The sequence below is a fragment of the Melopsittacus undulatus genome, chromosome 5 (assembly GCF_012275295.1).
Source record: "Melopsittacus undulatus isolate bMelUnd1 chromosome 5, bMelUnd1.mat.Z, whole genome shotgun sequence".
NCBI classification, from domain to species: Eukaryota; Metazoa; Chordata; class Aves; order Psittaciformes; family Psittaculidae; genus Melopsittacus; species Melopsittacus undulatus.
This window is the reverse complement of record NC_047531.1, coordinates 53,186,880-53,214,306: the sequence shown is the minus strand read 5'-3', so window position 1 is coordinate 53,214,306 and position 27,427 is coordinate 53,186,880. Positions and strand designations below refer to the sequence as shown.

The 27,427-nt window shown below is 39.7% G+C and overlaps 1 protein-coding gene across 1 annotated transcript in view; it reads right to left on the bottom strand.

The window, feature by feature from the left end:
* Positions 1-7,060: 7,060 nt before the first annotated feature.
* PTN (pleiotrophin) overlaps positions 7,061-27,427 on the bottom strand; it is a 78,559-nt gene continuing 58,192 nt past the window's right edge. Inside the window, exon 5 of the mRNA XM_005151735.3 lies at positions 7,061-14,016. Within this exon, the coding sequence (XP_005151792.1) occupies positions 13,964-14,016 (53 nt within the window). The 3' untranslated portion in view covers positions 7,061-13,963. The remainder of the gene's footprint in view (positions 14,017-27,427) is intronic.

Below are 27,427 nucleotides of genomic sequence, written 5' to 3'. Positions count from 1 at the left end.
GAAAGCATAGGAAGTTTAATAACAGCCTTTTTTGTTGTTGTTGCTGTACAGATGGAAGCCTCTCACTAAGGGAGCAGTTACCCCACAGAAGTACCTTTATTTAGAGTGCTAATCTTCAGGCATTTCTGAAGAAAGCAGTTCTGAAAGCCAGTGACCATGGCACTCCAGGTGCATTCTCTACACTTGGATTGTGATGACAAAATTGCTTGAATGAATTGGTGTATGCAATTTGGTTTCCACTTTCCTGCTCACAAACTAATCTCTATGCCTATCATTCCTGCTACCGCCTTTAAGGATGAAACATGTTTATCATGTTTCCCTCAGTTCTCTCCATCAAAGTTTTAAGGCTTCAGCCATGCTTACCAACAAACTTCTTCCATCACTGATTGAACCAGATCAATTTACATAAGCTGGAAATTGGCTGTTGTTTCCGAAACACATTACTGTGGTGGAAGACACAGTGTGTGTTTGCTTTATGATTTCCTTTTGGCTTAACCTCTCCATCTCACCTCTCATGGCTTACATTTCAATCAGACACTTGCCTGAAGAATACTTTCACAATTTCTGGAAGGTCTCACCTAATTTCACTCAGAAAGATCTCTCCTCAGGTAAAAGTGCTGCATCAGAAAAGCAAAAGCTTCACGTGCAGAAATGACAGGAGTGCATGAGAATTAATGATAGTAGGACTAGTAATTCACATTGGAGAACTAAAACCTTTTAACCATTGCCCATTCCAAAGTAAGCTGCCTTTAAACGCATGACAGAAGGAAAAAGGACATACTATCAGATTGTTTGCCAAATTTCAGCATAGATCCTCAAAGGTATGTTTAGGCATCTAAGTCTTTCAGTGTTTCAGCAGGTGATTCAGAAAAAAATAAGATGGTGTTTACAATCCTCACATAAGCAGTAGAAGTTAGATGTAGGAAACACTAAACACAGAAGTTTATCTGACCTCCGGCCTACTCTGAAGCTGCCAGATGCTCAGAACTTTGTATTAACTGTCCAGCTTACCTGGACTAGTTCATTCTTAGGGTTCCAGACTGCATATTACCTGTTGGTTTGCTCTATACCTCCAGAGGAGCCCAGCCAGCAAGTGATACTGTTCTTGGGGACACAGAGAGAGCTAAGGCTATCTGGAAATAGTCCTGGGTGCTTCAGCACACCTGAAGGATGTGCCCCTTAATTAAGTCCATGCTTTAGCTATGCTTTAACTCTGATGGCTGGAAGTTCAGTCCCTGGAGGCAGTAATTTTCACAGCCTAGCCTACTGTATCTGCTACAGAAAACACAATTGTTCCTTTTTATTTGCTTAGATTTCTAAAAGCATACTCAAAAACTTAGATTTGAACGCCAGTTTAGCCTTTCTTTTCAAAGATGACATGATTTGGCTTTAAGGCAAAGCCAGCACCATGTCAGGAAGCATGTGGCAAATTCAGAATGCCAGCCCATCAGCTCTAACTCATGTGCTTAATTGTTTTTTGGAAGGTGGCTGGCCCCCTGGATCAACAGCACAGCCTGCCAGCCACAGCCTCAGGCCTTCTTCCTTTGACGGTCACACCTCCCACCTGGCACTAAAAGCACAGATCTAAATATGTGGTTTTGTCCTGGCAGAGGCTCCTGCATGCCAGGCATTTGGCTTAGAGCTCTTGTCATTGCAGCCACTGATATGGATGGAGGGGGGAGAGCGCTGGGCTGACTAGAGCTTGCCTGTGCCAGAGAGCAAGCAAAGAACTGGGATGTGAATAAGAGGGGTACTGTGGTACTGTGATAATTTTTTTTAAGTTTATGTAGGCCCCGTCAGCTGAAGAATTTAGAGAGACTTTTTGGCCTGATCAGCTTTTCACAGAAAGAAGTAGCTCAGATACCAGTTTTAGGTCTCTCAGGAGATGCTGAATGTCCTGTGAATGAAGCCCTAAATCTGTCAACAGGCAGTGCTAGATAAGGAGTGGTCCTGCAGAGCTATTCCCAAACCCTCCCCATTCTCTCTGCACGGCCCCTTCCTGCGCTCCCTTGTTTCCAGGAATTACTGGCCTGCTGTTGAGAAATGCGGCTTTGCTCTGGTTCCCAGCATGGCCATGAAAGAAGTGGGGGCATCCACATCCACATGCACATTCATCCGGGGAGAGGAGCTTCCCCTCACACCTGCTGTGTGGCACAAAGGCCCTGGAGCCTGGTGGGGGGCACAGCCCCTCTCCCGGTCTCCCTCCCTCAGCTAAGGCAAACAAGGGAACAAAAGCAGGGACTTTCTCTCCCCTCTGCTTCAATACCCATGTCAGGGCCAAGAAGGAAGCTATGAGCTCTCCTCTTTCACCTCTCTCCCACTTGGGCTGTGCTATGTGCGCAGTCCTCCCTCCTCTTTGACAAGAAAGATTTGCACTGGGACTTCAGATCAGATCCCTCATTGCCATAAGCCATGGCCTTAGGCCATTTACCTTTTACTTTTTTGGGGCATTGTCATCAAAGATATTAAGACCCCTTACATTTCAAATTCCTAAATACCTTTGAAGTTCTGGCCTCCAGTGTTGCAGTTTGCTATCTTAACCGGAGGGCAGACAACCAGGTGAAACTCAGGTCAGCCTAATACACTTAATTTCCCTAAGCTCCCTACACAGCTAGCAAGAAGAGAGGCCCTTCACAACATCTTACAGATCTGCTAAATTAGCCTTCTATTCTGAATCACCTTCTGAATAGACTTGTCATGCTCCATTGATTACAGCAGGAGCCTATGGACAGCCTCTGAGATTAACCTTCCACCTCACCCACAGGGATGGTGGGTACTTATCATTGGCAAACTGCATGAAAGTTTTTGAATCAAAGGTGTTAACTGAGAGTGTATTACTAAACTACAGCACAAGGCACAATAATGGCTGTTAAATTGTTGTTGTCGTTGCTACTAATAACAACAGCAAATAAAGAAGCATATTTCTGGGTTTAACATTAGAGTAGTTTTCATCTCCCTTGATGAAATCCATCTACTCAAGGGACTGGTGAAGTAGGAAGGTTAAGGCCTTTTCCATTGTTTTTCTTCCTCTAAAAGCTTGTTGTTCTTCTTTTATTGTACACTTTACCGTGACCTTACATTAAGGTTGCAGAGCACTTACTCTTTCGGGTACACACTGCACTGAAAAATTCACTGGTCTTTTTCTTCCCATACTGGTAGAACAGTGGCTTATTTAGAGAGCTTTCCAGATAAGACAGCAAGTAGCAGTGATGATACACAGGCCCAGTTCAAGTTCAACTGCTTACAAAACAGCCTTTATCACAGGGGACTTCTGTTTTGTCTTTGCAACACTCAGTTGTGCAGGCAGCTTGATGGACTCCTGTCATCAAAGGAGGACAACAGCAAATAGAACAGATGCTGTACTTCACTCCCAGCTAAGAGTAAATGGAGACCAGGTCCTGCCACACATGGTTTTTGCACTGGGAATTGTCCTGTTAAATCAGTAGGACTGTCTGCACCACATAAAGCACAGCACTCACGCAAATCATTACAGGACTGAGATATTATAAATTTTAGGATGTTTATACATTATATGATGAGTCTCAAGGCATTTTTCCAGGCTGAAAACAGGCCACTTCATATTCAGAATATATTCAAAAACAGGTCCTGAATTGAACATAAATCCTTTTTAGTGTATCTTCTCAGAAGACAAAGGAGAAATCTCTGGCTTTCTCTGCAGCCAGTTCCATCTACTTCCCAGGTAATCCTGTTTTTGGGAGGGACTCTTCAGCACCTCAGACTGGGCCCTTTTTTGTATTTTTCTGTGACACGCATACCTGTTTTCTTGTTGCATTGATCTTTACACCAGGGATACTATTATCACTTTCCAAAATCACCTCTCATCTTCAACATTTCATTCCCAAAACTGCCAGCCCCACTGAAGTTTGGAGAGTCTGTACAACAGGGACTCTATCCAATTGCAGACATCACGGACACATCTCTTCCTAAGCAATCACTTACTCCCCAAGTTTTGGTTCAACGGGATGTAGCCTAAGCCCAAATAGAGAGTAGAAGAAAGGAATAAAGAAAGACAATAAGGAAGAAAGAAAAAGAGAAGGAGAAAGGCCAACAGGGATAGTACTGCCCTGTGTTACGTTTCTTATCACTACCTCCACAACAAATGCTTTGAGGAGAAAGTGGAAGTTGGTCCATTCTTGCAGCTGGAGATTCCACTTGCATCAAGCACATCCCCAGGAAGCCACCTTGTCAGACTGAGGAACCCTGCACATCCTGCAGTGACACCAGCTGCAATTGACCAAGGTTGAGTATCTAGATCCCATGAGCATCTGTAGCTCTATGTAATGAACAGCAGAAATACAAGAATTAATGTATAAAATAATTAATAAAAATAAAAAAGCTGAGGTATCTCAGACAGAAAAAAAATTACTTGGGTGCAGAACTGTTTTGTTATAAACAATAGGTTTCTGAAGATGCGTACTAGGGTAAAAAACCAGAAGAAAATAACAGCTTGTATTTCAAAATGCAATAGTATGCAAGTTAATTATCAGTGTTACAGAAAGCTCTTTTGCTTTCCTCCATCCCCAACATACTACATTTTTCTTTACTTTGCCTTCAGAACCTCCAGTAACAAACACCTAACAACTGCTAAATAGCTATCAATCAAGTGAAAACATTAAGCATTATATATACTTTTTATTAATTAATTTTTTTAAGAAGGATTCTTTCTGTCTTCTGATCTTTAGTTTTCGTCTACTGAACAGGACTAAAAATAGTTACTGACCTTTCCAGATCCAAGCTCTTGTCTTTTGTTCCTGGGACAGAAATGGAGCAAAGCAGCAAATTAAAAGCATTAGAATGTAACTAAGAAAGCAGAGACTGAATAAATACAAATAAAAAAAATGTTCTTTGCCAATGAAGAAAATATTTTCAACAGTGGCTGTGTAGCAAATGAGCTTTCTGTAACTCAGTGTAATGAAGGAAAGGAGGTATTTTTCTGTAAAAGACACTCTGTGTGTGTGCACATGTGTTTGTATGTGTGTGCATAGGAATGTCTTTTTAATTTTAAATCTAATTTGACCACAAGTCAAGTATAATGGTCTTTCTTAAGAAATGCTTTCAGTAAACAGTGAAGAGTTTACAGCAGACTTATGTTTCACTATAAGATTACAGGTTTTCTTCTTTCATTGGGTTTCTCTAGTTGATCAGTACAGACCAAGTAAGATGAATCAAGAGGGGATCTCTGTGTACGTGGCTTCCCATATCACCACATAAGATGACAATGGACAAAGAATTGTATTATTATTTTGTGGGAATGCTTAATCTTGAACATGGACAGTTCATTGGGCAAATTCTCTATTCTCAGTGAAAATCACATGTTGCTCTGTCATTTACAAGGTAAGGGATGAAGTGAACGTGTCTGTGTGTGTGCATGTGTGACTATCATGTATTTGAGTATTACTTATAATTCTACCCTGTGCATCCCAGGGGGGTGATGAACTACAAACAGGTTTTTAACATCAGCTGTAGAAAAGCATAGATTGAGCTTACAGTTCTCAAAGTGGCCTTCACACTGCTACTGGTTATTTTTGCATGGACATCTTGTCCCATTCACCACTGGTCGACCTCCTTCCATCCAGATTCACTTAATGAACCACCAATCCCAGAAATTTGGAGCACAGAGTGGTAGCAGAATTTGGGCCTCTTCTGCATGAAATCCTCTTCATTCATATACTCCATATATAACAAAAAGAGGCTATGCAAACACAGAGATGGCCTTCTAACAAACTGTTCCATGAAGGCAACCCAACAGGAAAGAGCTGACCTAATAGTATAGAATCATAGAATGGTTAGGGTTGGAAAGGACCTTAAGATCATCTAGTTCCAACCCCCCTGCCATGGGCAGGGACACCTCACACTAAACTGTGTCACCCAAGGCTTTTTCCAGCCTGGCCTTGAACATTGCCAGGGATGACCAGTTATCTCCCATGGCAGTGCTCAAGGCCAGGTTGGACAGAGCCTTGGGTGACACAGTTTAGCGTGAGGTGTCCCTGCTCATTGCAGGGGGGTTGGAACTAGATGATCTTAAGGTCCTTTCTAACCCTAACCATTCTATGATTCTACGATTACTCAGTAATCTGAAAATGTAACTTAACTGCTAGGTAGCATATTAAAAAGAAATTTAAATTTTTCTTTTGTAATTCAATAGTTATGAGTGCTTGGCTATAGTTTCCAAGGATAGGATTTCAGTTGCGGAGTCCATTAGTGTTTTGAAGAATGCACTGTCCGTTTTCATACCTTACAATACTTCACTTTCTTCCAAACAGTTTCAGAAACCTGTATAAATCTCCTGGACTTCTAAACAGTGAAGCATCTCCCTCTTTTGGCAGTGAATGACAGAATGGCTTGTACACAGAAATTAATTATTCTAACATTTTAACTAACAGGTGAACACAGAAACAAAACAGGAAAAGTATTTGGAACAGAAAGTAGATTTAGAAAAAAAGGTTAATTGAAGAACAAAAAGAAAGGAAAAGAAATTAACACATAATGAGCATTACCTGAATTTCTGTCTAATTCTATTTAGTCTATTAATGTAATTTAACTTCTTTGTTCTATTTTTGAGGCTTAATCATCTCTCAATGAACACACACACCCATTAAAGTCACTGTTAAACTGCTGAACATCACAGGGCTGGGAATAAGGTTTTTCCACAGCTCACCCGATAGGGTAATTTAAAAAGAAAAAAAATCACAATAAAACAAACCCAACTTCTTGTCTGTATTTGTGTCAATATTACATAGGTTGAAATAACTGTATACTGAAACAAGCTGCTTGACAGAATGGGTGTCAGGAATTTGGGGCAGACTTCAGTATACACAAAACAAACAGCTGTTTTTTGCTACAATAATTTTCTGGCAGATTTCTTTCTACAGACTAAAACTTTTGTGAGTTTACAAATACAGGTGTTTCTACAACAAGCAAAACCTATAGAGGGTGGGAAATTAGTACAATATAGAAAGACCAATAAGAATACTTGGAATTGATTTCAGAATCTTCTGATGTCCCCTACAGTTTCCACACCCAAATGAGAACGCGACACTTCTGTGTATTAGTTTATTTAATTCTTTATCGCCACTAAGAGCAAGTAAATTATGTTGATACAATTGGTAAACATATACAGTCGCTAGAGCCTCCCACAATCCCACAGAGCTAAGGGAAACATTAAGGGATGTTACAGGATTAATGTTTTCATTCTACAATATGGATATATGGCTTTCATACAAGTTTAAAAAAAATGAAAAGGTAACACACTGCTAGCTTAAAAAATCAATATACAAACTGAAAAAAAAAGGAACAGGAAAAAGAGAGTAACCCATGAGAAGACATCAGATAGCACTGGTTTAATAGATATATACAGAATTAGAAATCCATTGAACACAATATTCAGGCTTTAATTTGTTATTTTGACTTTCATTCCTTCTTTGTGTTTAACATCCAAACTACAGGTATTAAGATGATTTCAGTTTTATTTTCTTCTTTCCATCTTTTTTTTTTCCCATTTTCCTCACTTTTTGTTGGCAGAGAAAAAGCCTTCTTCTGCCTGGGTTTCTATGTTCACACCTAACTGAAGCAGTCTGTCCACTTTGAAGCTTTGAACAAAGCCCTTCCACGCACTTGGTGTGACAGAAGAGAACATCACTGTGATACTGCCCTATTGGCCGTTTCATTGGCATGTGTTTTGCATTTTCCTCAGACACAGCTATCCTTAAATTGATATGCTAGTGAGTGGGAAGAAACCTGTCTCTTCATCCTACATACTACTTTTGTATCCTTGTGTAAATACCAACACAGGACAAAAAGCTCTTTCACTTCTACTTTAGCTTGAAAACATGGTAGCACTATTTGTGAGATACATTTTGAGTTATGGATGCACTTTTTTAATAGTTTTGCTTCCTCACATATAAATATATATGTATTTATATGTGATGAATAATAGTTTTGCTTCCTCACATATAAATATATATATATATTCGAAGACCTGCTGTGCCTGATGATGATATCCTCATTAGGTGGTTTCTAGCTCAAAGCTGCAGCACTATTAACCTGAATCTGCTTCAGGTCTTCCCAGAAACCACAGCACACTCTAGATTATCAGAGTTATTTCCTTCAGGTACAAAAATCTAGATGAACTACATAATTACAATATGGGAAGTACAATGAATCACCTAATGAGAAAAGTTAAATAATGTCTTCTTGCCAGGTAGATCAGGGTGAAGCAACTCAAACACTGTAATTAACTGAAAGAAATCAGCTACGGGTAAGACAGCCATGTACATTCTACTGTACATTCTATTTGTTTTTCAAGCTTTACATCACAGAATTCATGGCTAAAGCTTTTATACAGTCTTTAGCTTTAAAGACCTTCTGAAATGGGAATATTTGGGAGCCTCTGTTTTATCTCACCAGTAAATTCATTCATTGGGTACATGCTACCAGGTTTTTTTTGGGATTTTGTTTGTTGTTGTGTGTTTTTTTTAAAGCAAGGTATAAGAATTGTAGGTACCGTTTTTTCATAGGCAAATCACTCAAAAGCCAAGCAATTTAAAAGCTAGGGCTAGGAAGTATCTACTGAGTTTTTAGCCATCTGGGACCCCAAGAGACTCCACATTTAAGTGGCAAACTGCAGAATGGGGAAAAGGATTGCAAAGCCCCACCAAAGAGATAATGACAGTTGAATATAGTTGAATTCCCACATTTCCCTTGAAATATCTCATTTTTGATCAGGTCAGAATGATGAGGCGGGAGGCAGACCGCAATTTCTGAAGGGGAACATTAAGAAAATTGTTAGACTTCAGCATCATTTAGTTTTGGTCCAAAAGTACACACAGTTCTCTGCTGAGCAAGGCAACCTAGACCTTCTACAAACGCAAACACAAGTGGGGTGGAAGAGGCTCTCTCCATGCTCTGTTTGCTCAGGCAAGTCTTCCACTATTCCCAAAGCTCCATGTGACATGTCTTCTCCATTTAATTTGATGGTAAAAGAGGGAACAGTGGGAAACAATGCAGCTTCTTGCCACTGTTTATCTACCTAAAGTTTTTTTCTGTGTGAGGTCAGACGCTCTTTCACCACTATGTCTACTTTTTGATCACATGTGATGCATTTCTTTCCACCAGGAGGCCTTGCCCAGGCTGAGCTATGACAAAGATTTTACAAGCAAATCACCCTCCCAAAGAATCCAGGGATTCTTTGCTCATTCTCATACTTCCATGCTCATTGTCATCTTCTGATTAACATGTTGCTACTGTGTCTTTTAATCTTAAAAGAACACAATGAGAGGTACCTGACAGTAGGGGCTTGCTGGGCTGTTTTGCAACAATTCAGTGAGAAATGAAGAATACAGCTTCAAGGATCAATGATATTCACAGAAGTTTGGCTGAAAGGTAGAGTGCCTTAGCAGAATTGACAGAAAACCTACAAATACTATGGAAGTATGGATGAGTGGAGGAAGACAGACAACAGGTATAATCTGCTCCCACAGAGGAAAAAACGCAATCAGAAGTTCACAGAAGATGCTGTCCTAGAGAGTTTTAAAAGACTGAATATGAGATACCTATCACCGTTGACATACTGCTTCCCCTTCCTGTAAGAATTTAGGAGATGTGAAAGACTACAGTATTCTGTCAAAATGGTGTACACCTCACCAGTATTTTGCTTTAGAGAAGTGTCAGGTTTACATTGTTAATCTGTTGCACTTCCTACGCTGAGGCAAAGTCAGGCTGTTTTTTGCCCCACCCTCATCATTGACATTAGACTAAGGAAAGTCAGATAAAGTTTATTATTACATTAAGGGATTTCATTAAACAAATGGGAAAGCTACACAATGTTTATCTTCAGACACTCCCTGCTGGCAGCATGGCTAGTTTATGGGGGTTGATAGCCTGTTTCCATAAACAGTCTCCATAAGTATTCACTTTGCCTTAGTTTGTCCTAATGCACTGTTGTTTTACTTGAATTGTTCATTGCCACATATCAAGTGGTGAAGGATATACACCAAAGAAATGAGTTATGTTTTCTCCTATCATCATAGCTTGTACTGCTAAACCGGAAAAGACACACTATTGTCTCTGTTTGACCTTACCTCTGACTGGACATGTTCTTTTGAGGCTGGAGTGGGTCTTGACTTCTCTGTAACATTCTACATTTGATTAGTTTTCATTAAGGCACAAATCAAGCAAAGCGTAATAACCAATGTGCCAGCCACTAATCCTGCCTTCCCTAGTCAAGGAGCATGCAAAAAAGCCTGTAAAATGCTCCTGACTTCATACCATTCTCTTATTCACAATCTCCAACACTGTCTGTTGATATGTATTATCATTATTATTCTTTCATTTCTTCAGTCCAAAACATCATTATGGAATTAGAAGATGAGAATCAGTTCTAAGTTCTTATAACTTAGTTCTTATAACTAAGTTCTTATAACTTAGTGTCTACCTAAATGTACAACAAATGTTCTCACTTCCTGGAACCTTGTCCCATAGTTCTGTTCTGCTGCATTCAGTAGTCTGTTAAATATGCCAGGCTGACAAGCAATGGTTCCCTTTCAATATGGGCACTTCTGTCAGCAGATATGTCAAAGTCAGAAAATACTCCAATCACCAAATATTGTTTTAAATCAAGATACAGACAGACCTAATTGCTTAGAAGCTTGGTTCAGTCTACTCAGAGGAAGGGAACTGAGCTATACCTAAATTCCCCTAATTTAAGCTTGCTAGAATCCAGAGTCTGGATTAAGATTCATCCTTAGCTGATGTTCAATAACTCATCTCTCTTTTTCTCTAAGAGATTTGAGTGCTCAGAAAAAAACTTTAATTTGGGGGATTTCCATCATCTCCCCATACCATACTATACCTGTAGCAAATGAAGATGGAAACCACTTCTCGAGAGGGACATTCATGAAACAAGCTTCAGTTGGTTAAACTAGCTAAGCAATATGTCTATGCTAAGTCATTTTCCATTTTAACAGGATAGCACCAAGAGGGTAAAACATATTGCATCTGAAGTAGCCACCCCCACAGCACTGTCAGACAAGCTTGCCCTCCCAGGGGAGGGAGGGTAGAAGATTAGAAAGCAAATAAGGAGAAACTTTAGAATGACTCAAGTGGAAACTGAGCAAGATAGGATGGGAAGAGGTTTTGTTCATATTCTTGCCTCCTGCTTTCTTGACGATGCCACTAGTGAAGCAACTGCTCCCGTTAGGCACCAGGCACCTCCTTTCAGAGCTGACCTGTCTAGTGTATTTTATTCAATCTTCCTCTGTTCTGCCATGTGTTACTTTTGTCATCTCCATCACCATAGTTTCCACAAAATGTTTTCTGCTAGTTTTTTTAGAAATCTTCTTCACTGTTTATGACGGATAAAACTCCAATAACTGTCAACAATAAGATGCTAATACACATCCAAACATATCTGGCTGAGTAGTACAGAGGAATCCTCGTATTTCACATTCTTTGCTAACAGGACTGCTGCACTTTCTTCTGGTCCTAACATAGTAATTTTTTATTTGTTTCTTTGTTTTCTGTAAACTCTCTCTATGGAGGCCCCATACCACCACAGAAACATGAGTGGCCTCCTTCAAAAACTAGTAGGAATGTTCCTTTAACAAGACAGGTGGGCAGTTAATCATAAGGGCCATAAGGTGTTGGAGGAAACTCAGAGGAAATTATTTTTTTCTTACTCACAGAGGTGGAAATCAGAAGTTATATCTAAGGTTTGATAAACGGTAGTCAAACTGTTGGTCTCAGCATCATTCCCAACTCCTGCCAGCTCCCTGTGAAACATGGACTAGATTAACCAGTGTAAGACAATGGTGCAACAGTGTTTGCACTCAAAGCTGAAGCACTTTAAGTGAACTGATGCAGCATTTAGACAGACGAACCTTTGGTGAGTGAAAAAGCTTCTTTCTCCCTTTGCTTTCAATCAGACCTACCAATTCATTAGTTTGAGGCACAAGCACAGGTAGACCTGATTAGACCATGAGCAAAGCAAATAGCACCCAGAACCACCGAAATATGAGCCTTTATGATTTTGGATTTGGTCATTGCACATCCACCACATGTTGGGGATATATTTAGCTATACCACTGGCTCAGGTATGTCTAACAGCATAGTCAAAATAACAAGGACATCAACAGAGACTGCAAAACACACCCAAGAAGTCTGGGAAATAATCAGGTGGCTAGTCTACCTTGAGCTATGTGCAGGCTTGGCTAGCTGGCTTCAGAAGGGTTTAGGAACGTCTATGGATGGACTTGCCACACTGTGAGTTCAGGTCAGCCATACCCTACATGTAAGAAAAAAGAGGGCAAACTCTGCAATTGTTATGCATTTTTTTGCATAGAAAAGGGGATTGATGTTAGTCTGGAAAAAAGACTTTCTACAAGCTAATCCCAAGAGAGCAATGTGATTTACTCAGATGAACACATGCTGCTGCAGCTTCACTGAAGTCAGTGGGTACCTGCAGGATTTCAAGGAGTCTATTCATCTTGACCATCAGTCAAGCAATGATTTTGAAATTAATTTGGGCACTGAAAACATATTTCCTCTAAAAAGTCTGGTCCACTGATTGTTTAGTTTATTAAACAACTGTTTAGCTGGGAACAGACCAGCCCTTAATTAGATCAGTTTTCTACTTTGTGACTTTTTGTTACTATCATTTAAAATAGGCAAAATTGAACAAACTGAAAACCAGCTATTTTTTTTCCCCCTGCAGATAATTAAAAAAACCCTAAAATCATAGAACTTGTTTTACATTTAGTGAAATTTTCCAAGGTCTTTCTTTTCTTATATAAAAATGGAGTAAAGAAAAGGTACTGCTTTTATATTTCCCTTCTACTTTACTAAGAGAAACAAAAATTAATTCCATTCCTATTGGTTTTAAGTCCCACAAGTTGTCCTTTTTATTTTTTTTTTTTGTTAAAAATAGGAACAACAACTTCTCAGGCAGTTTCCAAATAGATTTCTTCTGTTACTTCCCATCAGACATAGTATTTTTCAACCAGCTATATTTAAAATCAATAGGAAGATTCCCACTGATACAAGAAGGGAATTGGGTCAGGAAGGATCACAACAATTTCAACTAGATTTTTGTCAAAATGGTATTCTCCTTTCTGGAAAAATAATCAAATAAAAGAAAGCATTTTTCAGCTTTTATAGGTAAACCAGAGGACACTACTATCTGCCAGCAATGATATGCTGAAAAATGGAAGTTTCGCTAACATTCTACTTGGAAAAATCATTGCTAGAAAGTAGTGAAAAATTAGGACTCTTCCATGTCCAACTGTTGAATTATTTCAAAATTTTGCTGCTAACATCCAAAATGTGACCAAGGATAGGAGTGCTACTGGTTTTTACCTGGAGATAGTGGCATTTTGGAATGAACAGTCACCACACATCCAAAAAAAATTCTATGCCTGTAAATGCTAAAAAAAATGCCCCCATCCTTTCCTTAAACACATAATTTCATACAGTTCTCAAGACGCAATAAGTACTTAAGAAACAAGTTTGTGTTTCTTCAGGTATGAGGTCCCAATCTTAAATATAATTGCATCCAGCCAGACTCCTATGATCACACAGGGCACCACTGGCTTCAGCAGAGCTCCACATGGGTTCAAGTTCTGCTTGCATGGAGTAACTACCAGACTGAGACCTATGGCAAGACTTGAGAATATTTTTAAAACCGCTACATTGTTCGATACACAATAGACATAGTTTTCTAAATGAGATTGGAGTCCTTTATTACAGGCCTCTAAAAAGTTGTTGTTAGGGTTATACATTAAAAATACTAAAGTAATAAAAAAAAGATTTTTTTTTCTGCGTTTGCTTATTTCCTTCTATGATACCATTAAGCTATAAATAATTTTAGGATAAAATGCCTAAGTATAAATGAAACTGTTAACTGATCATGTTTGCTGATGTCCCTTTCTCACATTGCCCGTTGGCTCCATTAATCCAGCATCTTCTCTTGTTTCTTGCCTTCCTTTTTCTTCTTCTTGGATTCTGTCAAGATAATAATAACCATAAAGAATTAGTCTAACAGTCACTGCAACAAATTCCATTCAATACCCCGAAACTTCTGCTTGTTTTCTCTGTGTATGTAAGAACTAATTCTAATTCCTCATTCTGAACAAGGAAAGGGAAAACAGAAGGAAAAGAAATTAAAAAAGGAACAGCTGAGGCACTAGAGAAGATGGAAAGGGGGGTGCATGTGCCGTTCAGAACCCTTCCTATCTGAGCAGCTGACCCTGTTTGGCATGCAAAGCATTGTCTCAGGAACTTGCTTTGAAAATAAGAAAACAGCAGGCAGCTCCTGGAGAAACCAGGTCATGGCTCAGTGGAGAGCTGGAAGAAAGCTTTGCACACACTATTCACACACATACCCTTCTTCCTTGCTTCCTTTCTGTTTCATTGTCTGTCTTTGGCTTTCTCTAAATATAAGAGAAAGTCTAGAGTGTGGTGAGAAAGCTCACTTATTTCTTCAGTTTCTCCACTGCCAACCCCTTCCCCTTTGGGACTAACACCTACGTACACTTGAGGAGCCTGGAGTCACTAGAGCATGATCTGTCCAGGCAGCTGGTACTGACAGGATGGTGAAGGGACTAGGGAGCATCTGTTTCTCCGATTAATTTGGGGTAAATAAGGTAACGATGTGAAGGTGCAATTTAAAGTTTATATTAAAATTACCATTTATGGTTGTATAATACCATACCATATAATATGAGCTTTCAGTGTGCTAAAGGGGAGTGTGGTATTCTACAGGCAAAGGAAATTCACAGAGGGACCTAGGACATGAATATGTATCACATGTCACCTTGCAATGGGCAAAATAACAGATCTCACAGGGAATGTGAATAAATCAAATCATCACAGATACTACAAAAAACACAGCACAACAGGTACTATAGAAAGAATGAAACTGAGTTTCTGTGAAGCATCTTTCCTGGAACCAAAACGCAAGCAAGTAGACTCATGTTTGCCTTGAAACAGATGTCACTTTTCTCCTTTGAATCCTGCCTTTGTTTCTTCCTTCTCAAAAAAATACTTCCTCCCCACCAAAGAAACCAAAACAAGATAAAAGAAAAAAAAACCAACCAAAAATCAAAACAAAAAAATTAAAACAACAACAACAAAATAACAACCAAAACCAAAAAGCAAAAACCAAGCTTCAACAGAAAACATCTCAGGTTAAATAACAAATATAACCATGAATGAGAAGACAATCACTTGGCCCTTTAGGTGGTACACTCTTCTTTGTGAATATGATTCTCTTCTCTCTGACCAGTTTGCAGAACACAGATAAGCATGCAATAATCACCTCTTGTAAAACCTTACTTAAATTAAAGCTAAAAGAACTACACTGACATCTTTCAGCTATGTATAAGGCCGGGTACCTTCAACAAAAGGCTGGCTTAAGTCATCACATTTCTCTGATTATTTCTTTTTTTCGTGTTTGTTAGCGTTTCAAAACAAAATCTTCATCTTTTTCAACATGACAAAATTTTTTTCTGATAATCCTTAGTCAAAGCAAAATAAAATATTTATTTTATGCTTAGTCACAAAATTTGCTCTATAGAATCTTTCCCTTAAAAACTCTTCTTAACATTTAAATGGATAATAATTTAAAACAAAAAGTAATTTTGTTTGAAAATAAGAAAATGAACAATTTTATTTTTTTTTACCCCTGCCTTTGTATGTTTGTCAGTGTTTGTGTGTGCTTGTATATGTATGCCTGCAGTCCAGAACTGTTCACAGAATCTGGCACTATTTTACATGTCATTCTTTAATGCAATCATTAAGTTAATATCTAATTTGCTTTCAGCTAAAGCTTTTTTCTCCCTACAGATTTTGTCTCCCCTCATATCCTTTTTAATCCATGTTTGCCAACAGTTCCTCTAATTTTGCTCTGTACCACTGAGCCTCCCCGATTCTGTATTGATTGCACCCTCTCTGACTCTTTCTTCACCCCCTAACACTGCTTTCTCTGACAGAAACAGTGGTGTTTTATTAATCACACCAGTGTTTGAATCTGCAAAATCTATTTACACCCAGCACAACCAGAAAGACACTCTGCAGACTTCAACTAAATTTACCAAAAGCAAAGCAAGCATATGAATGCAGGCAGACCACTAATAGGACTCTACTGAAGAGTATGGGCAGTTCACAGTAGAGGTGAAGTCACCACCAGGAAAAGTTTTTGGTCTGGACTTGTGTGACTGCATCAGGTCCCCATCTTCACTTGACTTGAGTACCAAACAACTCACTGTTAATCAATTTGCTCTTGGCCCCTGTGGGTTTCTATCTGCTCCTGTCAGCAAAAGCTCAATTCTGCCCTGTTTTCTACCTTGTGATAATCTGCATATCATCCCAACTGCCAAACCCATCTACCTACAAAGATAAGTGATTCTGCTTTGTGTCCCAGCAGAGTAAAACCTTTGTGCTTACTCTTGGGATGTAAATACTCTCACATTAAAGGTACTCACACCACCACAGCTTAATCTTTCACACAGGTAAACTGTCCTGATGCAAAGTAAATTTGCTCCATGAAATGACATACATCCCCTGAGTTGTGGCAATACTGAAAAGGAAAAAAAGAAAAAACCCAAAACTGCTCAAATATTCCCCAGTCCTTAAGCTCTTCTAAAAATCTTACTACAGACATTAATACCAGATGCCGGCCCATGAAGATGTTGCTGCTAATCTTCTCATGCACAGTTACCCACCAACTGTTTTGACTATGGGCAGCCTACTATGTCCATGGCTAACAAAATATAAAGTTGCTTTAAGATGTACTTTGTTCATGTTTTCTCATTGCTCAGACCTAGTTTTTGCACCTGTGTCATTCAGGCTTTCACTACCCTCATCTCTACTAACCCTGCACTACTGTTTCAACTTTTATGACAAGCTTTTAGCTCAGCTTAAACAGCCACACTGGAATCCATGTCACCCTGATCATCTGGTCTGTCGATGCTTCCCCTCCAAAAGTAATCAGGTTTGACTGAAAAGATCACCATGCCAGCAGTGCCAGCACTGACATCATGCTAGAAAGCCCTGACTGGCTGAAAATACAATACTAGCTACCTAAAGCTCAAAACAGCCCCATACCCCAGCACCAGCTGTAGCCATGTATAATGAAAGATCCCCTAGATGCCACAAACTGTGACATCTCAATATAAAGCTTTATGATAGGTAACTAGAAAGGTATGTAGACAGGTATGTAAATTTGATACTTACAGTGAAACACTTCATTTAAATACATTTAATGCCTTATCAAAGGTATTTCTTCTAGTGCTACCAAGATCAGGGTCAGCAGGGAGGTGAGAGTGGGTGCTATCTCTCACTGTCTCTCAACACTTGAGGTGAGTAGGCTGTGCAGTGGAGGAAAGAGATGAGACCATTGTTTACCTACAGCTCCAAGTGCACTGTGTGTGTTAGTGTCCCAGCCAAACTGTCCTTCCATTGCTGGCGTGGCTCAGCATATAGCCACCCTGAGGAAAGCAGTAGCAGGATCTATGCCTTCCTCTCTGGCTCCCTTCACATCAAGGAAATACTTACCTTTACAATCCTTGTGCATCCTTGCAGCAAGACAGATACTGGAAGAGTGAGCTATGTACGTTCCAGAATATTAATAAGGATGACAGAACAGTCCTCAGGTTTTGTGCCTGTGTTAAAGCATGCACTTTCCTCCCTCTCATCTCACAGTAAGAAGCTGCCTAGTGGTGCTCTTGCTCAGACAGAGCCTGGGATCCTGGACCAGAGGACACACAAAGAGCAAATTCAGAATACCTTGCTGTCCTTATAGGACACAGCAACAAGAATTGCACAGACATCTCACTCCCCTCCTGGAACTCAGAGCAGTTGCAATAAGGTGAAAAAAACCCCTATGTAACATTGTACAAACAGTCCTGCAAGACAAATCTGTGCCAGTGCATACATACTGGATTACCTAATCATCCATCATCTGAATACGAACAGTTGAATGCCTGAGAATTATTTGCAGGATTAAAGGCTGTGTGGTCATGGATTAGCACTGAACCCACTTCTGCGATGACTGGTAACAAAAATTTCAGTGAGGATCTTGCAGGGTAAACAATTTAATTTGATAAGCAGAACTTTCTGTATGGAATTTGGAATGGCAGCAGCACTCTTTAAATAGTCATCTTTATTCTGAAGACTCATTCTCATTCAGCACAGGTAAGCAATTTTGTCGAACAGAAGCCACACACCATTTGAAGCCACCCTTAATGTATAAGGCACAAAAGGGAGGTAATTAGATTTTAATGGAAGCCAAGCTTTCTAAACCAAGATTTGCAGGTATTTATTTTCATTTGTTGAGAAGAAGGTAACAATTCACTCATGGCACTTCTGAACTCCTGTACATAAAAGGCAAGCAGCGTCCCCAAAAGCAATACAAATCATTCAAAATAGCAAAAGCTGTGCTGATGGAAGGTTAGAGTGAAGAATTTCAACACAGGTGTTCAGGATGCAGCTCTGTCAAGAGCTAGCATTTAGTGCCACTGAATACAGAGGAAGGCAGCTCTTCTGAAGGGCTCTCTACCTCTCATTGGGGAAAATTTCCCAAAGCACCTGGCTGCTATAGTGAAGGGCAATGGTGCCACTGGGTGCAGGGAACTTCTGAATTTTGGGGGTGAAATGTCAAGCCATATGGAAGGAAGCAGTCTTGACTTTGATGAAGCCAAGAATTTTATCCCTGGGTGAAAAAAATCTCACCCTAAAGAGGCTCACCCTGCTGTCTAAGAACAGAAACTGCTATCTGATGATTTTTGTGGTTGTAGAAACAAATCCCTTGATTTCTGACATACCCTTTAATATGGTATTTCTTCTGCTTCTAGAGAAAGAGAACCTTTTATAGCAATCTAATTTTTTTTCCTATTTTCCGGCACAGCATTTATATATATTCTCAATAGTTTAAGAAGGAAAAACTATCTTACAATAGTTTTGCTCCAAAATGAGCTCTTCTCAGAGCAACACAGTCCTACTGGTTGGAAAAAAGAAAGCAATACTTCACTAACTAAACAGCAGTAGAAGACAAGTCTTCAATGAATCAATGACCTTGATGTGGCTTTTAGTTCATTAATATATTAAAATTTATTGTATTCCCTATCTTTTAGCTCTGTGCTGTTTAATGACTTTCTCTTACAGTTGTCTGTGTTTCCCAATTTCTCTGCTCTTCCAGTCACTCCCCTCCAGCATGTTTTGTTGTGCTTCTCGCTTTGCTAAATTTCCATTTTGAACAGACCTGGAATTGCTCCCAGCTGAGCAGAAGATGAACCCAATGAATTCCAACCTAAAGGGTGGAGCTAAACCATATAAGACAGGATGGCATGCTGTGATGTGTGTTACAAATGGGGAACAGCTAGATGTATGTCTGTAACAAACACTAACATACCTGATAAATGAATGGACCAAAGAGCTGCTCATGGAAAAAGTTTTACTCATTTTCTTTCTCATTGGACTTGCAAGAAGAAATAAATGCAAGGAAAAATTAATCCAATTTATCTGAAACAACATTAACAGTCAGATAGCATTGCTGGAGCCTGACCTACAGATGCAAGACATTTTAAATACTCCCTTTACTATCCTTACTGAAATCAGTCAGAAATTACAGGTAAGGTAATTGAAACCAAGATTTTTCATCAGAAAGTTTTAATTTTGGTGATTTTCTTCAAATATTGGGAGAAAATTTCAAAATTGCCTAGGCAAAGGCACACAAAAGACCATAGACACACACATATTCTGATTTTGCTACATGAGCTAATTGGCCAAAGACAAAGATCAGGAAAGTTTCATCTCATTTTCTTTATGTCTGGGTCACATGTACCTAAGATGTTAGTCTTTTGATTAAGTACCCAGAAAACTGCAATGGGTAAACTTTCCAATCAAAGCCTGCTTTGCAACTGGAGAGTGCTGAAGAGCTCTGGCTAAATGAAAAGTGACATCCATAAGTAGTTCACGTTGCTCTTCTGTTCGCTTCTTCTCATCTGCCTATGGTACATTTGTACTGTTCTTCTATATGGTATGAACTTTCTGTTCTTTGTCATGTTCTGTGCATGAAGGACTCAGTCCCAGCTGGCTCTTCAGCCCTCCTTCTATGCTGTACACAAGATCCCCCTTAACGCCAGTGAGACAGGTGCAGGCACAGACTAATAGAGAATTCAGTCTCTGCGTTCACATGCCTGGAGCAGACTGCTGAGAACAAGACGTATTAATAGTCCAACTAGAGTTTGGCATACACCTATACAGCAAAAAGATTACATGTTGCAGCAGTTTATATGTCAAACTGAGATTTACATTATATATAAATAAATATATAGTTATTTAGCAGAAATTTATTTGTGATATATTGTGAATAGACACCCTATTTTACTTATTTAGTTTTTGGAAACCAGGCATACATCTTTCTCAGCTGTGCCTTTTGCATCTGCCCCAGATGGGATCTACCCTCAGGGCACAGGACACAGGCTTGGCTTTGATTAGTGCTCTACAGTGAAAAGTCTCCTGCGAAACTTCTGCAGTTAGCACAGACAGAAGAAAAGATAGAGCAATGGCAAAGTAGAAAATGAGATGGAGGGATAAAGAAGGGGAAAAAGCTTGAAAGGAAGGGAAGAAGCAGAAAAGGAAAGGAAAGGACAGAAAGGAAGGAACAGGGTTTTCTCTCTGTTTCACTGCTGGGAACAGTAATGAGTGCAAGCATTTGCTGATGGCATATCTTTTATCACAGCAAATCCCACAGCTTCAGGCATTTTCACGGCTCAAGGGCACAGACTAATGCCAAGGAGGCTGACTGCTCTTGCAAGCCAGGAAAGTGAGACAATAAGCATGTAACAGAACTGGCACGCAAAAGGCGACTTAGACTTTCAGCCACAAAGATCTGTCTTAAACCATAACAGAAACTCCTGCAGCCACAAAGAGGGTTAAGCAAGACCATTCATCACATCTAATTTTTCATCTTTTGGGGCAGCAGAATAAAACCAAAAAATCTGAAATACAAACCAGGAGGTGAGAAAACATTACGGTCTACCTTTTTCAAAAATACCTGTAAAAGTGGCAGAAAAACTAAAAATTAAAATATATTCTTTTCTTTAAAAAAATATTTCTCTTTGTCCCTCTCCTAAAAGTATTTCTTACTCCCTGGAATCAGGGTTGTGTCAATCAGATTAATATTATATTATGATCTAACAATGCTTTCAAAATATTTATCCAAACAGTATAATTTTTCAAAGGTAGAAAAGCAGTCTCAAGGGACAATACAGTGCAAAACCTCTAAGAAACATATAGAAACGGAAGCAGAAAAAAACATTAAAAGACATCCAAACTTTATTAGTTATAGGCCGCATTGGTAGCCTACTAGAGTTAATTTTTTCTTACATGACTGTTGTTCCCACTTACATTGAGAAAAATCGTATTTCCTCATCCTATGGCAGCAAAGAGCCAAATCACAGAGATAAGTCTCAGAACCTAAAGTTCCCAGTGAGTTTTACTTCATGCTGAAATACAGGCCTTGTCCTCAGACTAGCAAGAGGCACAGGGAAACACAACCAATCATTTAGTACCCAGTCTCACCCCTCCAGACTACTGTTTCTTCTCTTGGTTTTCACATTTCCCAGCTCTATAAGGCATAAATTATTCATGGCAAAACTGCCTCTCACAATGTTTATGCAGTGTTTAGTACAATGGCACCCTTTTTCAGCTGGGGCCTCTGGGCACTCATGCAATACAAATAATCATGATGATAGCAACAATAATAACAGCCAGCTATGCTGTTCCCACTGGGCATCCACTGACATTGTCTCCCCCCAGAGAACTCAGATCACTTTATTTCACTGCAGGCCCCTGGTCAGTGCAAGAAGTCATTCTTCAGTAAACCTGCCACATCCTCTAGAGCAAGAGAAAAATCTCCCAGTTTTGCCTTTCAGGTTTTTCTTTATCACAGCTGTTTCCTAATATGAGAAAATCCCTCATTTTTATATCTAATTAGTTTCAGCAGATCCTATTATTCTGCCTCCTGTAATACTAATTATTACACTAGCTGCATGCCTGCACGACTAATGAGTTACATTAAAGATGGGGAATTCTAAAACCTACAAAGGGAGATGTAGCATGAGTGTGATGCCAAAACAGGAGACATCAGCATCTCTCAAGCAAAAGAAAATCAGAGTCCTAACAAGTAATTTCTTCCTCCCCTTCCCTGGCCCCTCCAGCTACTCTTTAGGAACAGACATTTTGTTGCAGCACAAAGGCAAAGTTGAGGGAAGGCACCTAGCAAAAGCAGACTGTCCAACATACAAAATGGAGTGGACCACAGGTGGTTCTTTTTGGTGATGCAGCACCCCGTTTGTCTGAGCAATTAATAGCTGCCTATCAGGAGAGCAATTGTTGCCTGCAAAAGCTCCCTGCAACAGCACCAGCCAAGTCACCCTGCTAAAGCACAGCCAGCCTGGCAGCACACTGTGGGTAACATGTCCTCCCGGCAGGTAGAAATCAAAGCTGCCACTGTACTGCTCAAAAAACACATGTTGTTTTCTGTTCCTGGCACCAAAGTACAGACAGGGATACACCTGATTGTTAACAAAAGTCCAGTTCCATGTTTTGACACCAAGCTCCCTAAGAAGACACAAGATAATTCAGTGTTAAACACTGTCTTAAGTCCACTGAGATAACTAATGTTAAAACCAAAGACCCTAATTAAAGACTGCAGTTCAGTCACCTTGAAGTAAATTCTGATAATTGTAATTGCAGACTAGGATAAAAGGGAGCAGCAGCTACTAGTCAGAACATGGAGCTAAGAGTCAACAGCTCCTAGCTGAGGTAGGGCTGATTATTTCTACTTCACTAAATTCTTAAGTAAAGCTCTTCAAACAATATGGAATTATTAAAACCAGGCAGAGTAAGTCTTTCCTCCACTGTGGTAGCACGGACACCTTGCTAAACACAGGGAACTGCAGAGACACCTTGCTAGACTCCCAATTGCTACACCTGATCCGCATTACACAAAAGAGGTTACAGCCATTAATTCAGTAGGTTTTGCCTTCATGTGAGAAACGTTTCCAAACATTGCATGTTGGAGGATGTGATCTTTGCGTGCCACCCCAATTATTAAAGACAACAGCAGTGCAAGCAATGCCAACTTTGACAAACTTTTTTGGAACTGTTTTTCTGTGTGGCAAGGACTGAGCTGAGTAACTCACAGAACTGAAAACTGATCAAAAGGTGGGAAGGAACATTTATCAAAAAGAACTAAATACAGCTAGGTGAAAAAAAAATACCTGAAAGGAGCATAATTCAAAAAAATGAAGGGTACATTGCAGAAAGAGCAGGCACACTGCTTATTTTATTTAATTTTGTCTTAATCAGAAGAATAAATAGGTGAAAGTACAAAAGTTATCAGGAAAAAGAGAAGAATGAGAGTGATGGAGAGAATGCAAAAAGAATTAAAGCCTACCAGGCAACTCAGCTCAACAAAAATAAATTCCTCCTCTCTCAGCAGTTAAAGAAAAATGTTTCCTGACTCCGGACAATACCCCATTCTTTTACTTTCTGGCTGGCTGGAACCCGAGCGACCATCAATCAAGTTTGGGTGGCAGTGAAGTAGGCCAGATGGAGTATATCGGAAGTGTTTTCTGCTCTTCAATGCAAGTTGGCCATTAGAGCAGCTACCCAAAAGACGTACCCGAGTCTTTCACATCTGTCAAGATAGTTCAGGGGGACCCTGAACATCGCCAGCCTTGCAGACACTGATTAGAACTGTGTGTGCTAGAGAAGACGTGGCTGCCTCCATGGGGATTTTCTGATAAAAAATAGCCTTTCACCCTTTCCACCCTTTGTGACAGGCTTTCTCATGACCTCATTTGTGTACTAAGACAGAGACCACGGTGCCTGGGATATCACTGTACCTGATAACCTTTCTGTCCAAATATTCAAGAAAAAACAACAGTTTTCATCCACTGTTTACTTTAGCACAGCAGCCCAGGACCAAGCTATTGTCTTGCAATCTGAGAACACCTCAGCAAAGCCATGGAGAAGAGCTTGTCAGAAATCCAGACAAAATTCAAATTCCTCATTCATCATCTTATCACCTTTAAATCCAATGTACAGCAGATACTCCTCCTGCAAGCAGCGAACTCCAAAATGACCATGTCGCAGATTACAATCCATACTTAGAGACAGGTGCTTGGATTAAATTAATATTGAGACACAGCAATGGTAATAAGGAAAATTTTTTATTTTTTTTCTAGTTTCCAAAATAATGTGAGCACTTCAAAAAGACATTGAGGCTTTTCCATCAATGCTGAGTAATGATAAAACAAATCCATAGGAACACTCAGATCACCAGTTTATGAGGCAGGCAGTGATTCCTGAGGTTAATCTACTGCCTTGTTTAATTTAGCAGAAGTTTTGCTACAGCTCATAGAAGCTCCGGGAAAGCCAAAATATACTTTAACAGAAAATCTGCAAAACGGTAACCCTTGGGATTTCTCTGAAGGTATAATTTTTCCCTTTGTGTTAAGCACTGATTAAACTCCTTTGAAACAGCAGTCATCTTCAAAATAGTTAGCCAAGAGGAGAGACAGACACAGGAGTCATCCTACCAGCAAAGTTGCTGCATGTTCGAGAGCTGAAAAGTGGACAAGCAATAATACGAGAGCAGCAGTTACAAGTAGCATCCACTTATTTGTTTTTCTCAAAGAACACAGAGAAGGTGAGGAAGAACTTTAGACAGTAAGCCAGAGTAAGGATTGGGCAAGTTTAGGAGAAATAATCTGTCCTACCCAGACACCTTCTTGGCTCCTAAACTGTTCAAATTAATTAACCTTCTTAAAAAATATAAGAGTTAGGGAAAATTCTGACTGTCTCAGATAAAGATACCTACTCCACATGCAAGCAGCGATCAAACCAAAAACATAGGTTATTTAGTGAACGTAATAAACGATAAAGGATATATTACAATGGTATTTTCTGTTTCAATGCAAATCTGTAGAGAAGTTGGAATACTGTGTACAGTCCAGTCTCTTCATCTCAAAAATTATTTTCAATAACAGAATTAATTTAGACAAGTCCAGCAGAGTATAAATGGATTAACTGTTATACAATGAAACACTGAAGTTAGAAGTTCTATCTTCAGAAGACAGAAAGCATCAAAAGTAACAGGAGATACATAAAACTGCAATTGATTGGAGAAGCCAAATAGGGGCTTTCGTTCACCCCATTTAAAACATAAAATCAGAAGGAAAACTGATGTAATTGAGAGATTACAGACATGACCCAATTGAAGGAAAATTCCAGAACACAGGAAAGGAAGTTAGTCGGGGAAATAATGAAAACAACAATTTTTCTGAATATACTTGGTATTTTCAGTGTAATATTCTCAGTCAGTTCACATCTCCTTTTGGTACTCCCAACGTATTGCTGTCAGAAGTGATGCAGCTCTTGAAGCATACACCAGTCAGAAAGGTAACGTTTAGCAGTAAAACAGATTCCTGCAATCAATAAGCCCCCCACTTACTGTTCTGCCAGAGCTCTCAAATGTGAGAAGGCCACTGCTGTGCTACTTCAGGCAATCACAGTACAAAGGGACCACACTTGATCAGCATTTATAAGTCTATCTATGTTACAGTACAGACCTTATGCAGCATTGTGCCTCAAAACAAAAATGCTGTTTCCAAGTAATGTATATGCTTTTTCTCTTGCAGTCTTGAGCCACTGGTGCAAAGCTATGGGTGGAAAGGGAGCCTAATACATATCTGCAGTCCATTCCAAAGGCTCAGACAATAATCTAGATTTTCTTATCACCAAAGAATTAAATTGGGTCCTATTCTAACTATACATTCAATTCAGTTTGATTTTTCCTTTATCTACATATGGGTGGAGACTTACCTCTAACCTGTAGTTTCCTTCACCTCAGAAAGGAAACAGACACTCTCAATTCCAGCCAACATGTCAGCACACAGATTTTTAACTCAGAAATAAAGTTCAGTAGGGCACATTTCACACAGTACTAATCTGCTTGACCTAATTTCTTACTCTAGTTTCTCTCTACTGCTGCCAACATAATGTGCAGTGTAGCTCCTGGGCACCCACAGATCTGCACCACGGAATTCTTATCCTTAGCTCAGGGCCCAGGCAGGCTGTGAGTGTGTGACTTCCTTGCATGCTGTTCCTGCTAATGCCAACAGCAGATGAATGAGCAGGTGGCACACGGGAAGATGCTGTGAGATTTCTAACGTAAATAAGGAGAGCAGAATTTCTGCCACAGTTATTCTGATAACATACCTATGTTTACACTTATTTCTTCTTTTGCATTCCTTCAAATAAATGAAGCCAGGTTTCCTAATCAAGTCAAACCACATAACTAGGTTTGCTGCAGTCAGTCCCAGCCCAAGTTTCAGTCTCAGCTATAACTCACACTCATGTCTAGAATAAGTAAAAGTTAACTCCAATCCAGCAGTTTCACAAGCACTGCCTTTAAAACTACAACTTTAAAACGACCCTGTACCACCGAAGAGCATTGCTGTCACAAAATAATGCTGTATCAATGCTCTGCTTTGTCTCCCTCTCCCTCTTCTGACAGCCATTGACAGTATATACTGACTCAGGGAGAGTAAAACACGGCAAAAAGCTACTAGCAGCTGCAGCTGCAGGGGTCTTCTGGTAGCATAAAAGGAAGCTTCATTCAATAAACTCCCAAATGCCACCTGGGCATGGAAATTTACTCAAAACAAACAAACAAAAAAAAAACCCAACCCCACACCAAACAACTCTCCCAAGGAAAAGAAAAAGGTCCTTCTCCCCAAACTAATAAACAATGAAATCAAAGGCCTTCCTGCCTTCCCACGCAGTCACTTCCAGCCCCAAATGAAGATGTTTACTGCTGCCAACTCAACCAAGTCAGCTGGTCTCTAAAAATCTAGTTTCTAGTTGTGAAATATAGTTTCTGCTTCACAGCTTGTCATTATCTACACAGTCTAGGCTTAGTGCTGATGTAGTAACTCCATAAATGTCGTGCAGGGAAGACCAGTTACACCTGTACTGACTGCAATGCAGACAGATGCATTAAGCACACCCAGAAAGCATCTGCAACCTCATCAGACACGTCTCTGGTAGCACAAGCAGAGCAGGCCACCTGCAGGTACTCCTCACTCAGATCAATGGTGCACCACCATTAACAATTTGAAAATGGCTCATCCCTGTTGCACCTGCCACTCCTAATCACATTTATTTTAATAATTATCCCAGTATTCAGACGCTCAAATGTTTTAAACCTAGATGGTTTTAAGCAAACAAATGCCAGGGTAGCATAGCTTGTGTAACCCACTTAAAACACATTGCTTCTGTATCTCAAACAAGATCTCACAGTTTTACCTCCCACTATAAATCATCCTACACACATAACACC